At 45.0% G+C, this 13,858-nt stretch overlaps 1 protein-coding gene and 1 pseudogene across 2 annotated transcripts; both read right to left on the bottom strand.

Annotated features, from left to right (window-relative positions):
* Nucleotides 1–669: 669 nt before the first annotated feature.
* Nucleotides 670–6,167, bottom strand: LOC309975268 (RAD52 motif-containing protein 1-like; annotated as a pseudogene). Its single transcript has 5 exons — nt 6,072–6,167; nt 5,512–5,691; nt 2,347–2,469; nt 1,803–1,971; nt 670–843 (listed from the first exon to the last, which is right to left on the bottom strand). The product of its transcript is annotated as an RAD52 motif-containing protein 1-like (transcript).
* A 1,224-nt stretch (nt 6,168–7,391) lies between these two features.
* Nucleotides 7,392–10,939, bottom strand: LYZL6 (lysozyme like 6; the record flags this gene model as incomplete). Its single annotated transcript, XM_082860225.1, has 4 exons — nt 7,392–7,461; nt 8,433–8,511; nt 9,418–9,576; nt 10,801–10,939. 4 exons carry the CDS (start codon nt 10,937–10,939, stop codon nt 7,392–7,394), a joined length of 447 nt encoding a protein of 148 aa, XP_082716351.1.
* Nucleotides 10,940–13,858: the final 2,919 nt, after the last annotated feature.

Raw genomic sequence — 13,858 nt, 5'->3', positions numbered from 1 at the left:
GCATAGTTCTAAGCTTTTTACATTCATCATCTCATTTACTCTTACAATATCCCCCATTAGGTGGTAAGCTGAATTACTAACCCTATTTGCAGATAAAGAAATTGCAGCTTAGAGATATTAAACACCTTCAAATTTCTCTGGCTAGAAAAACCTAAAATTGCAACAACAACAACAAATAAATCTAAGAGACAAAGTTAGGACTCAAACACAGGTGTCCAAGGCTTATAATCACTACACTATTCTGTACGATAAGCAAGCAATTGAGGAAGAACTGGATCAAACACTTTCTGTATGAACTGAGGCAAGTCATTCTACATCTAAACACTGGGGACAATAATATTCACTGTCGTTTTTCTCATAAATGCCACAAAGAACAAATTTAAGACTGCTGCTGTGAAAGCATCTGGTGAATGAAAGAATAGGTAATGTTTTAGATAACCATTATTTTCATCGAAATCACTTTTTTTTTTTTTTAGCAGTATGCGGGCCTCTCACTGTTCTGGCCTCTCCCATTGCGGAGCACAGGCTTCAGACGCACAGGCTCAGCAGCCATGGCTCACGGGCCCAGCCGCTCCGCGGCATGTGGGATCTTCCTAGACCGGGGCACGAACCTGCGTCCCCTACATCGGCAGGCGGACTCTCAACCACTGCGCCACCAGGGAAGCCCCATCAAAATAACTTTTCAAATAAGTTTATTTGCTCACTGAAACTGAAGTACTTCAAGGACAATCAGAAAGGTCTTACCTAAAACCACAATCAGCCGTTTCTGGAATGCATCTGTCATAGCCTTCTGAATAGCAAGCTTCTGGGTTACCTTCCTTTTCATAAGGAATGATAATGACCCTAAATCCAACCAAAACAGATGAATTTAAAATGCCTGTCTGAATAACTGATGTCTAGGTTATGTGTTTAAAACTAAAAATGCATTTGTGATTCTTAGATCATTATCTTAGTGATCAAGGGCAGGCACAACACTGGGGTGCAGTTGAATGTCTCTGCTGTAGGTATACCCTGGCTTGGCACATTTTTACTGCTCAGATCTATTCTGGAAGTTCCTAAAATACTCGATGGGAAATACAAACCAAGAACGTGGCACAAATCGCATATGACACACAGATTTCAAGTGGACAAGCTGAGGCTACACTGCTACAGACGCTGCTCTCCTGTGCGTGAAGGGCTGGATTCATACAGTGAGATAGATTTGGTGGTAGTGCAGATGATCTGGCCTCTCCTCAACCATCACCCACTCAGGTGGATGGTGGAGCCTCCTCCACTCCATTCGCTAACAGCCCTGCCTCTAACTTAAAACCCTAAGCCCAAGTGCCATGGATTCTAGGAAAAAACTCAGTACCAATCGGAATCCCCTTTCTAGGGATCTATATTTACTTTTTCCGCGCAGGCCCTTCTATGGGAGCAAAGGACTGAACATTTACACAAGAGTTTATTTCAATCTTTAGACAATGGTTTTGTTGGGATAACTGGAGGCCAGAAGACATCTGTATTTGAAGGACTATTTTAGCACATAACAAATTATTAACCAAAAAAAACCACAAAAACTAACTAATTTTCCCTCCTCCTAAGCTTCTTGGCAGGCAGTCAGTTCTAAAATTCTAAAGTTTAAGGTGCTGTCAGGTATTGCCTAAGATAAAAACCTATATTGTCAGGCAGAAAAATTCTGCCCAGGGCTTTAGTTGCTTAGAAAAGGTGATGATGTATCTGAAAAGTTGAGTTTCAGAAAGAAAGGAAAAAAGAGAAATCCCACTCCCTCACCTCCCCATACACACACATACTGGAAAACAGACCTTCCTCCAACTTATCCAAAGGTTCCTCAGCCATGCCAACTCCGGGACTCCTGCACTCGTGGGAGGGCAACACCACCTCTAAAGCACAGAAGAACTTGACGCTTTGCTTCTGAAGTGGTGTCACAATATCTTCCTTTTCCCTTTCTTCAAGGTTAGAAAGATCCTGAAGCTGTTAGGATTTTGAATTAAAGGCTAGACTTCAAAATATCCTGTTGTTAGAAATAAAAACTAAACTCCAGCAACCCCAGGTAATAGTTTAGGCATGCTATAGCTTCAAAATCAAGTGAGACTTGCAAATGAATGATTAGATATGGACAACTATTTTTTATTATATACCATACAAATACTGGAGAAAATTATGGACACCACCATCCAAGTCATTGAGATTATCACTAATTCTAGGTGGCAGGCCAATGCTCAGATACTTCCATGTGGAAGCCTCTCACATCTCCTCCCCAGAGCCCTGTTCTATTCTTCCCTCTAAAGTCTAGGAGTTCGGTGTTGAAAGGAGTCTGGTTAGTCAAAGAAAGTCTACAGAGTTTACCTTGATGATCCTTTTTCACCACCCATGGAAACCAAAGTAGTAATTTGCCAATTCTTGGCATCTGGAGCTGTTTAGGGCAGGCGTATTATGTAGAACCGCCTTATGTCTGGTGCCGAGACGAACCTAAAGACATAAAAGACCTAAAAATATCACAACCCTACACAGAGGCTTATTTTGGATATACCTGAGATTTATCAATACCAATTTCATGGAGGGGCTGTGCAGATTAAGTAGCACATTTTAAGCAATGAGTTCACAGTGAGCCCTAAATAAATGTTATTTATTACTTTTAGGTCAGTACTTTTCTGCATCATTTCCAGGGCCCCTGATTAACCGGGAAGGTTCCCTGACCGCTGGTGGTGAAAGTGATGATGAAAGCAACCAAGGAAGCCCAGCAGAAGCCTATTATGGGGCTGGGGGTAAGCAAAGGAAGTGAACTGTTTCAGTCATCTCATCCTGTAGCTCCTGCTTGAGAATACGAGCTGAAGAGGAGGTAAGATGGACCTGCCACTGAATTAGGACCTTAATCTGTAGCACCCCCTCCCCAAGTTACTAACCCCTGTTAGAAGAGGGAATATGTATACCTCTCTAAATGTAAATAAAGCAAGCAAAAGAATTAGAGGTTCATCTGCATTAACAAGCTTCTTCGAGAGTGCAAATATTTCCAGTCTTAACTCTCTCAATAACTTACATATTACTGTGGAGTTTTTACATCACTAGTTCTTTCTTAAATGTCTATTTCCATTTTGAACAGCGTGTAGTATATAAATAAAGTCATGAAATTCAAATAATACAAATAAAGTCAAAGCATTGTTAATTCTTTGATTTGTTTGTGCATCTTCCCCGTCACCAGTTTATGAGCTCCTTAAGTGCTTGAAGGAACTGTATATTATTCTTTCCTTGTTACCAGAAACAAGCATAGGTCTTGGCATATAATAGGGGAGTGATGGTCTGTTGACTGAGTGAATGAATGAGTACATAAGAAAATGAAATTATTTCCTCCAACTGAAGCTGCCTGCTGGGAAGGAGAAATGAAGACTAATTTTTAAATGTTGAGTGTTGCATGGGAGGCTAGGCCCTGTACGGTGAGTCATAATGGAGCTGTCCTGGACAATTAGGAAGCTTCAGAAGGGCTCTGAGCCCCTGGGTAGTAGAGACAGTTGACATCTGGGATAACCTTGCCACAGTTCTTGCTGGCAAACATATCCCTTCGTGCTACTGAGAAAAACTCAGATACATTAGGCCTTTCCTTCATTTTATTTTAAGATGTTATTACCTTTCTGTATTTATAAAAACTACAGGGGAAAAAAGATAAGATGTATACCTGCCAGTGAATAAAAGAACACATAATTGGAACTTCCCTGCTGGTGCAGTGGTTAAGACTCCATGCTCCCAATGCAGGGGGCATTGGTTCGATCCCTGGTCAGTGAACTATGTCTCACATGCATGCTGCAACTAAGAGTTCGCACACCACAGTTAAGGAGCCTGCGAGCCACAACTAAGGAGCCTGCCTGCTGCAACTAAGACCCGGTGCAACCAAGTAAATAAATAAATAAAATTTTAAAAGAACGCATAATTAAAGTGGGTAACAATTTCGGGCGTGTGGGCAGTAAACTAAGGCTCTGCATTAAATAAGGAAATCTAATACGAATGCCCTTTCCTCTCAACTCTATAGTGACTTGTAGAACGTTCTATCAGTGCCGAGCTTTATGCTGTGAAAATCTCAGAACCTAAGCTTATGCAATAGTCTTAATGTCCAATATGAGAAAACAACTCATTACTCACAACTGACACCAAGTAACTGTTTCATAATCTTTCCAGGACCATCTGTAATATCTGAGTGGTTATGTGAAATGGTCGCAGGGTCTACAAACAAAAGAATGCCTGACACAAATCATTTCAATCCCAGGGAGTACAGCCAGGATTGAAGAGGGTGTTAAACAGGGTACAGAAGTGGGAGGTAGTGTACCTGGAGTCACATCTGAGGAGAGTTCTCAGATTCAATAAAGGTGAACTCAGTGAGTAAAGAAATATGGGTGAGAATAGGCAGCAAGGTCAGTAGGAAGTAGCCAGAGCGAGAAGCCAATCAGAGAAGCCACACAATTATAAAGGGAAAGGTCTGGAAATCTAAGCCTCACTCACTTATTCAGAGGAATTGAAAAGGTCCTTGAAAAAGGAATGGTGGCTGAATGGAGGCACATAATGAAATGTTAATTCTGGGCAAGTAAGATTGGATGGCATGTTAATATGGAATAAGGTTTCTACAATGCATGAAAGAATATTTTAACCATTTTCTGGAATGTGAAGGGAGTTCTGAATAGGCAGTTTGAGAGTGATGATGAAGTCTCCTTTATGTTACATCTGACAAAAGTTCCTCAAGCCCGGACTTCCCTGGTGGCACAGTGGTTAAGAGTCCGCCTGCCAATGCAGGGGACACGGGTTCGATCCCTCGTCCGGGAAGATCCCACATGCTGCAGAGCAACTAAGTCTGTAAGCCACAACTACTAAAGCCTGCGTGCCTAGAACCCGTGCTCCGCAACAAGAGAAGCCATCGCGATGAGAAGCCCACACACCACAAGGAAGAGGAATCCCCGCTCGCTGCAACTAGAGAAAGCCAGCGCGCAGCAACAAGACCCAACGCAGCCAAAAATTAATTAATTAATTAATTAAGGAAAAACGTTTGTCAACCTCACACATTTGAAATCCACATAAAAGTAAATATAAGGAAGACTCTTGTGAAGATTTCTTAAATTAATGGGCAGCATAAAATGACATGGGGTTTAACATCAGTTAAGTTTGGGTTTGGCCTCTAGTTTCCACCTTTACTGTCATGAACCTTAAGTAAGTCACTTAACCATCCTGAGTTCGAGTTTCTTCATCTAAAAGAAAGAAAGAAATATCTGGGGAACTGGGGGATCACTGGAGCAGTGAATCTGAGAGCATTCTGTACACCACAGTGCTGTACAAACGCTGGCCTTTCCCCCCCACCCCCACCCCGCCCCCGCCGCTGGGATCTTAGTTCCCGGACCAGGGATTGAACCCGGGCCCTCAGCACTGAAAGTGCAGAGTCCTAACACTGGACCGCCAGGGAATTCCCGATGGCCTATTACTTTTAAATTCAGCACTTCATCCCAGTAGAGCGAGGAATTCCACATTTGGACCCACCTTCACTGGAGATGTCCGGAAAAGCTGCTTCTGGTCGCATGCCTTTTGGGCTCTGTGGGCATCCCTTGCTGAATAAAACTTGATGATGCCATAGAACCCAGGACCGGCCACTGCTGCGTTTGGGAAGACTCGGACCGAATACAGAAGGCCAAACTGGGAGTAGACTGTGAACACAGAATGCTGTAGGGTGGTCCCATGCTAAGTAAGTGCAGGAAATTTCACGCCCAGGAAAACAAACCGCCCATTCCCTTATATTCCCCCAGCCCTTCGCCACAGGCAACTGTGGTGAGCCGGCAACTCCAAACACTTCTCATTTTATGAACAAGTTTCCCTCTGAAATCCTAAGCTTCGAGAAGCATTAGGAGGCAATGCCGTCTGCTGGGAACTATCTCTCAAAAATCTCTGGGAGCGAGCTGACTGCTCAGGTCGGCTCTAGAACTAAGATTCCTCTCAGCGGAGACCACAGGCAGATGAGGTGCTGAAGCAGTACCCCGGGGCGCCCAGTTACTGGGGGGCGGGGCGGCTTCCTCCACCCCTCCCTCCGCCCCGGCTCGGCTCACTTGCAAGGCCTCGGCCGTGGGTCCAGAGCTCGGCTCCCACACCAGCAAGGTTTTGTCACCCGCCACGGGAACCGCAAAACGTTCCAACTCCACCATTCTACCGTTACCGCGCGTGCGCGGCTCGGGGCGCAAGCACACTGCGCCCGCGCACGCGCGCCCGCGCTTTTTAAAACGGGAGCCTGAGGGGCGGAGCCAGTTCGGTGGGAGTGGGACGGGGGCGGTGCTCGGACCTCTCCCTCGCCCCTCCCACTCCGGGCTTGCCTCTGCCTCTAGTTCCCCTTCCGCAACCCGCGCGCCCAGAAGTTTTGGAGTTTAGCGTTTCTATTCAAGTGTATTTTTAGCGTAGAGTCCAAAGTGTGAGTTTACAGGATCGAATGGTGCGGACATGTTTATAGCAGCTGGCTTCATCTTCAAAGTTCCAGAGGAGACTAGAGTACTAAGTAGTTAGCGCTAACTATCCACTGAACTTTAAAAATTTAGATTTTCCGACTCTGTGTGAGAAATGACCACCAAAGATGCAATCCTTCGACTTGAGTGTTTTCATGAGTCTTAAATATGCAAATCAAGGTATAACATTAAAGCCATCAACAGTCTAGTATGAAATTCTTAAAAAGCTGGTTTCTAGCCCATTTTCCTAAAGTACCGCCAAATCACTGAGCACATTTCTGCATCCCCACCACGACTATCTCCGCCTCAATATAGCAGACACTTAGCCCCACCCATTACCTACTTCTGAGCTCTTTTACTTCAAAAATTGTTGACTTTGGAGGAATTACTTGGATCTTGATACTGTTTCAAACCAATAACTATAGATTTATTATCTATATCATTATCCATTGCATTCATTGTATGTATCCATTTATTCATTGTATCCATTATCTGTGTATGGAGAAGATCCATAATCTTCTCCAGATAGATTATGAACACCTCATGAATAATATTTACAGATTTATCACCCTTTTTCTAGTACTTAGCACACTCATACTCTATTAGGTACTCAAATATACCTGGGATTAATCATGACTAAATTAACACATTCTTTGCACAAGGAATGCTTTAATAATTCCAAAAATATAGAAAATTCTTCATCGTGGTCTTCTTGGTTTGCAAATGACAGTCAGGAACCAGGGGCCTGGGCCTGGATAGGAACAAGGAGGAAGCCCTAGAAAACTATTTATTCCTGGGGCTCTGGTCAGTTTTATTTGTAAATGGGAAAGGAAGAAAATAACATGAGGTGGAGGCAAGAGGAAGAAGAAATGAAGAATTCCCAAGTGAGGAGAGGAGTTCTGGAATGACTCCACCACAGGCCTGCTCCCTGTCTCATGCCAGGTGGCATCCTGTCATCCAGTAGGACAGTGGCCGGTCTGCACAGTGCAACCTCCATTTTACCCTGTGGAGAGAAAGAAGATTGGTTCTTTTTTTTTTATTAAGATTCAATTTTATTTATTTTTGGTTGCGTTGGGTCTTCGTTGCTGCACACGGGCTTTCTCTAGTTGCGACGAGCGGGGACTACTCTTTGTTGCGGTGCGCGGGCTTCTTATTGCGGTGGCTTCTCTTGTTGCGGAGCACAGGCTCCAGGCATGTGGGCTCAATAGGTGTGGCACATGGGCTTTGTTGCTCCACGGCATGTGGGATCTTCCCGGACCAGGGTTCGAACCCGTGTCCCCTGCATTAGCAGGCGGATTCTTAACAAATGAGCCACCGGGGAAGCCCAGCAACACTTTTTATAGAAAATGTTGCTGCCAATTATGTAGAGAGGGCCCGTGGCAGCCATGTTTATGTTGCTTAATTTCTTCCATGCCTGTAGCTGAATGAATGGAGCTGGGACACAGGGTCCAAGCTGAACCCATCAGATCCTCCCTGCCAGGCACTTAGACTGGGACTGAGCCTAGCTAGTCTCTATGGTCGCTTAGGACATTAGCCCATAGATTCAGGGCGGACATAGTCTGTCTGGTGGACTGTAGAGCAGAGAAAGCTGGTCTGCAGAGGGAGTAGTGAAGCCAATGCACAAAGAGAAGCAGAAACCTGCAAAGGAAAGTTTCCAGCCCTGCTTCCACCCTCTTCCTGAGGCCCAGCTGCACCCCTCTTGTGGGCTCAGCAAGACACCTTGTCCTCTCAGAATAAATCTCCCCCAGCTAGCTCAAGTTGCTCTGTTCCTGCAACCAAAAGAGTTTTGTTTAATACGGTGTCAGAGGAAGAGCCAGATCCCAGGTCTTCTAAGTCGGAGTTCCAAGCCCTGCCACATCCCACATTTTTCTAGGCTGTAGAAAAGGTCAGGTCCTGGCCTATTGTCCCTTTCTCTGTCACTACATCTTTCTTAAGGCTCCGCCCACTAACTTCGTCCCACCATGGCCTCCTTACCAGTTCTTCATCCCCACTGTTCCGGACACAATTTTTTTCACACAGTTGATGTTTGAAAGAAGATTGAGGCTCAGCAATTCTGAAAGGGAGAAAGAGAATACCCGTCAGAGCACAGGGGACAGTCCCGAAGACTGGTCTCCCTGCAAGGCATGTGCCACCCAGTGGCTGAGAACTTCCGGACGAGGCAAGTCTTCCCCCTCAGAGGCCCATTTGGACATCTGTACAATGGCTGCTGGAGGTTGGGGATGGTTGGGGGGTGGGGGCAGGAGGGGCAGGAGGGCTGAGATTTGAGCCTGTTTACTGCCATACTTCCTAATGGATGGTAGTTCACCCCAAGTGTGGAGGATTCTAGGGAAAGGAAATGCCAAAAGAGGCAGCACAGAGACGAAGGAAAAGTCCTGCCTGAGGAGGGAGGCTCTTCAGGTGAAGAGCCCAGGGCCATTAATCAGAATACAAAGGAGGAGATGGGGGACACAATCACGGACCTGTGGAGCCTCCTGGATTAGCCCTGAGGTGGGAGTTTGCACTTGGCCTTCGGTCAGACCATTAGCCAAAGGCAGCTCTACTTGGTGGTGAGAGCTGAGCCTTCAGGGCCACCAGTTTGGCATTCAGCACTGGTTCTATGAGCCTCAGTTCGCTCACCAATAAAGTGGGGATCATACTAGTTTCTACTGCATGGCAAGTTGGATGAAATGAGCTATGTATGTAAAGTACTGAGTATATAATATGCTCTCTGTAAATGCTGGCTGCTGCACTGCTCTACTGCTACTGCCTGTGCAGAGCTTCTCTGGACCCTGCTAGCACACTGCAGAACCTCCTATGGGCATTTAGGGACACGAGTCAACCCTCTGCTCAGTAAAGGGATTCCCTGATTCCTTGAACCAATCCTCTGGGGTTGTTTCCAGGCTGTGTGTGGGAAGGGAAGTCCCGTGAGCAGAGCCTGGTCATCTCTCTCACCTCTCCCACCCTGGGGCCCTGGCCAGACCTTGACAGTCCACTTGGCAAATGTTTTCCGTGTGACTCTTGTCATCATTGCACCAGTAGTGGCTGTTGATCTGGAAGATGCCATAGTCAAAGCTGCCATCTGTATTTTCATTTACCTTTGTTATGTTGAAGTGACTTTCCACGAAAGCCAGGCACAGCCCTTAGAAAAGGGAGAAGAGGGTTTTTAGACGGGGGGCCAAGCTGACGGACAAGGAAGACGGAGGAGAAAGGGAGACGAGGAATCAGAAGAAAGGAACAGGCTTCCCTGGTGGTGCAGGGGTTAAGACAACTAAGCCCGTGCGCCACAACTACAGAGCCTGCGCTCTAGAGCCAGCGAGCCACAAGTACTGAAGCCCACGCACTCTAGGGCCCGTGCTCCACAACAAGAGAAGCCACCGCAATGAGAAGCCTGCACAACTCAACGAAGAGTAACTCCCGCTCGCCACAACTAGAGAAAGCCTGCGCGCAGCAACAAAGACCCAACGCAGCCAATAATTAATTAATTATTTTTTTTTAAAAAAAAAAGAAGAAAGGAACAAAGCCTAAGAGGCTAGATGGGGCTAGTGGGCCAGAAACACCCATTAGCTTCTCCTCTTATTCTTCAGTCCATCCACCCATCAGTACAACCACTCATCCGTCCATCTGTCCATGCATGATTTCTGCACTTAATGATCACCTACTGTGTGCCAGAAACTGTGCAAAACCCAGTGAGGGACATTTAGCTGGCTCAAATGCAGATGCTGCCTTCAAGGTGCCTATAGAATAAGAATGAAGATATGTACCTAAAAAAACCACAAAGCAAGATGAAAGGAGAGAGTGTTATAAGGCAGTCGTGCCTTACAATTCTGGGCAAGAGGGAGCTATCTCTACCATGGAGTAGGACGAAACCTTTGCACTGGCTGTTCCCTCCACCTGGAATGCTCTTCCGCCAGATGTTTGGGGGACTAGGTCCTTTATTCCATTCAGCACTGCTCAATGTCACCTCCTCAGAGAGGCCTTCCTTGACTTCCCCCTCTAGAACAGTGTCACCCATCACTCCCCACTGCTTTACTCTTCTGCATAGCATTTATCACCACCAGGAAGCACTTCATATATTTGTGTGTTTCTTTCTTGCTGTCTCTTCCCCTAGAATGTGAACACTATGAGAGAAGGAGCTGTGTTGATATCTGTATCCCCAGCGCCTAAAGTAGTTCCTGGGACATAATAAGTGCTCAGTTAAGAATCGTGGAACAAATATCGAATGTTGGGAAAGGCTTCTTGGAGAGGGCTACTTTTTGAACTTGACTTTGAAAAACAAATGAGAGAAAAAGAAAGATGGCCACGGAGGGCATGACCGGGAGAGGAGGAGAAAAGGGGTGTGAGTGTGTGAAGAAACGGTACTCACAGTCGCTCAGGGAGTAGCCCTCAAAGCCATCCAAGTCCTCCTGGTGCAGCACATTGGCCAAGTCACATCGGTTGATGAGGCTGGCTTGATTCACGGTAACGAGACAGCTGACCAAGGAGATGAGTAGCAGGGTCGTCATCCTCAGAGGGGAGGAGACGCAGTGGAGGGTGAGCAGAGGAAGGCCTGCGGGTCCTAGGGTCTCCCAGGAGAGAGAGTCTTCTGGGGAATCTGGAGAGAGCAACCACATGTCCTCGCTTACTCACTGCCCACCTCCTGGCTGTTTCTCTTTCCTCTCATGTATTATTTTATAAATACATTTTTTTGGGGGGGTCTCCTGTTGTTTTGTTTCTGTTTCTGTTTTTGTTTTTCCTAGTCTAAAATTAACGATGCTGGGGCATGTCAAATAGAAATGAGAGCCAGCTCAAAGGGGTACCCACTGGCCAAATCTGGGACAGCATTTTTTGGGTAACAGCTTTACTGAGATATAATTCACAATATATAATTCACATACCATACACTTAATTCATTTAAAGTATACAATTCAATCATTTTTCACAGAACTGTGCAACCAATCCCACAGTCAACTTTAGAATATTTTCATCAACCCAAAAAAAACCCCCCTATCCGTTAGCACTCACTGTCTGTTCCACTTCCCTCCAGCCTCTGGCAACCAATAATCTACCTTCTATCTCTATAGATTTGCATATTCTGAACATTTCATATAAATGAAGTCATACAATATCTGGTCTTCTGTGTTTGACTTCTTTCACTTCACAATGTTTTCAAGGTTTCATCCATCTTGTAGCATGTACCAATATTTCATGCCCTTTCACGTTTGAATAATATGCCATTGTAAGGATATATCACAATATGGTTATGCATTCATCGGTTTGTGGACATTTGAGTTGTTTCTATTTTTTGGCTATTATGAATAATGCTGCTATGAACATTCGTGTACAAGTTTTTGTGTGGACAAATGTTTCCATTCCTTTGGATACATACCAAAGAGTGGAATTACTGGGTCACATGGTGACCTAAAGTTTAAACTTTTGAGGAATTGCTGACTTCCAAAGCGGCTGTACCATTTTACATTCCCATCAGCAATGTATGGAGGTTCCAATTTCTCCACATTCTCACCAACAGAGTTATTAACTGTCTTTTTGATCAAGGCTATCCTAATGGGTGTGAAGTGGTATCACGTTATGATTTTGATTTACATTTGCCTCATGGCTAATAATGTTGATCATCTTTTCACATGCTCATTGGCTATTTGTGTAACTTTGGTAAAATGTCTTGTCAGAACCTCTGCCCACTTTTTCAGTTGGGTTGTTTGTCTTTTCATTATTGAGTTGTAAGTGCTCTTTATATATTCTGGGTATTAGAACCTTATCAGATACTTGCTTTGCAAATACTTCCTCACATTCTGTGGGTTGCCTTTCACTTTCTTTTCTTTTTCTTTTTTAATAAATTTATTTATTTATTTATTTTTGGCTGCATTGGGTGTTTGTTGCTGTGCGTGGGCTTTCTCTAGTTGTGGCAAGTGGGGGCTACTGTTGATTGCAGTGCGTGGGCTTCTCGTTGAGGTGGCTTCTCTTGTTGCGGAGCATGGACTCCGGGCACGTGCGCTTCAGTAGTTGTGGCATATGGGCTCAGTAGTTGTGGCTCACGGGCTCTAGAGCACAGGCTCAGTAGTTGTGGCATACAGGCTTTGTTTCTCCGTGGCATGTGGGATCTTCCCGGACCAGGGCTCAAGCCCGTGTCCCCTGCATTGGCAGGCAGTTTCTTAGCCACTGCACCACCAGGGAAGTCCCGCCTTTCACTTTCTTGATGGTGTTGTTTGAAACACAAAATTTGTAAATTTTGATGAAGACTGATTTATGTATTTTTTTCTTTTGTTGCATATGCTTTTGGTATCATATATGTGAAACCAATGCATAATGGTTTCCAAGGTAATCTGGAACAATTTGACCATCAAAATAAATGATGATAGTGACAGATTATAACCCACTGAATGAGATAGGAATCCATGAGTTCATAACAGTAATAGATAAATAGATACATAATGGGGATTAAAGGGGAGCTCTTCTTGACAAGAAAATGCTGACTGATAAAAGTGTTGGTAGTCATGAAGTTTGAAAATCACCATCTTGAAACCATCCTAAACTGGTTTGAGCAAGAAATAATCATCAATAGATGCTAAATATGAGGGGGTGGGAAGCTTGGTGAAGAGCTGAGTATGTTCATGGTCTTAAAGTATCTCCCCTTGATTGCATGAGAAAAACAGTAACAATACAGTGGAGAAACCAGACAGTATTTTGACCTGGTAATCAAAATTAACACCACCAGTGAGGGACAGAGAGAGATTATGTGCCCCCAGATGTGATACCCTGAGAAGGACACACATCACTTATGCAGCATTCTGGCCAGAGATGCATAACCTGTAGCTAATCTTGGGGAAACATCAGACAAAGCCAAATGGAGGGAAAATCTATAAGATAACTGGCCTACGTTCTTCAAAATGATCAATGCCATGAAAGCAAAGAATGAGGCTATTTCTATCACTAGGGGTGTGTGTGTGTGTGTGTCTGTGTGTGTATCTTTCCCATTAAACTAGGTGTATGTTCCTGAGGATTCCTCCATCCACTAGCTTCATGAGTCAGGCAGCTTCTTGGACAACATGGCTACCCTGATGCCTGTCTCCTCACGGATGTTTTATTCTGTCTCCTAAGACTCACTCCATTGCAGCCTGAGCTTGCGACCATTCTTTTGCCTCTCTCTTCCACCCTACAGTTGCCAGATTTAGCAAATAAAATTACAGGATGGGGTTTCCCTGGTGGCGCAGTGGTTGAGAGTCCGCCTGCCGATGCAGGGGACACGGGTTCGTGCCCCAGTCCGGGAAGATCCCACATGCTGTGGAGCGGCTGGGCCCGTGAGCCATGGCCGCTGGGCCTGCGCGTCCGGAGCCTGTGCTCCACAACAGTGAGAGGCCCGCGTACCACAAAAAAAAAAAAAAAAAAAAAAAAATTACAGGATGCCCTGTTACATTAGAATTTCAGAC

Source organism: Leucopleurus acutus (assembly GCF_964270905.1).
Source record: "Leucopleurus acutus genome assembly, chromosome: 19".
NCBI lineage: Eukaryota > Metazoa > Chordata > Mammalia > Artiodactyla > Delphinidae > Leucopleurus > Leucopleurus acutus.
Note: the sequence above shows the minus strand (reverse complement) of the source record. Positions and strands in the feature narration are given on the sequence as shown.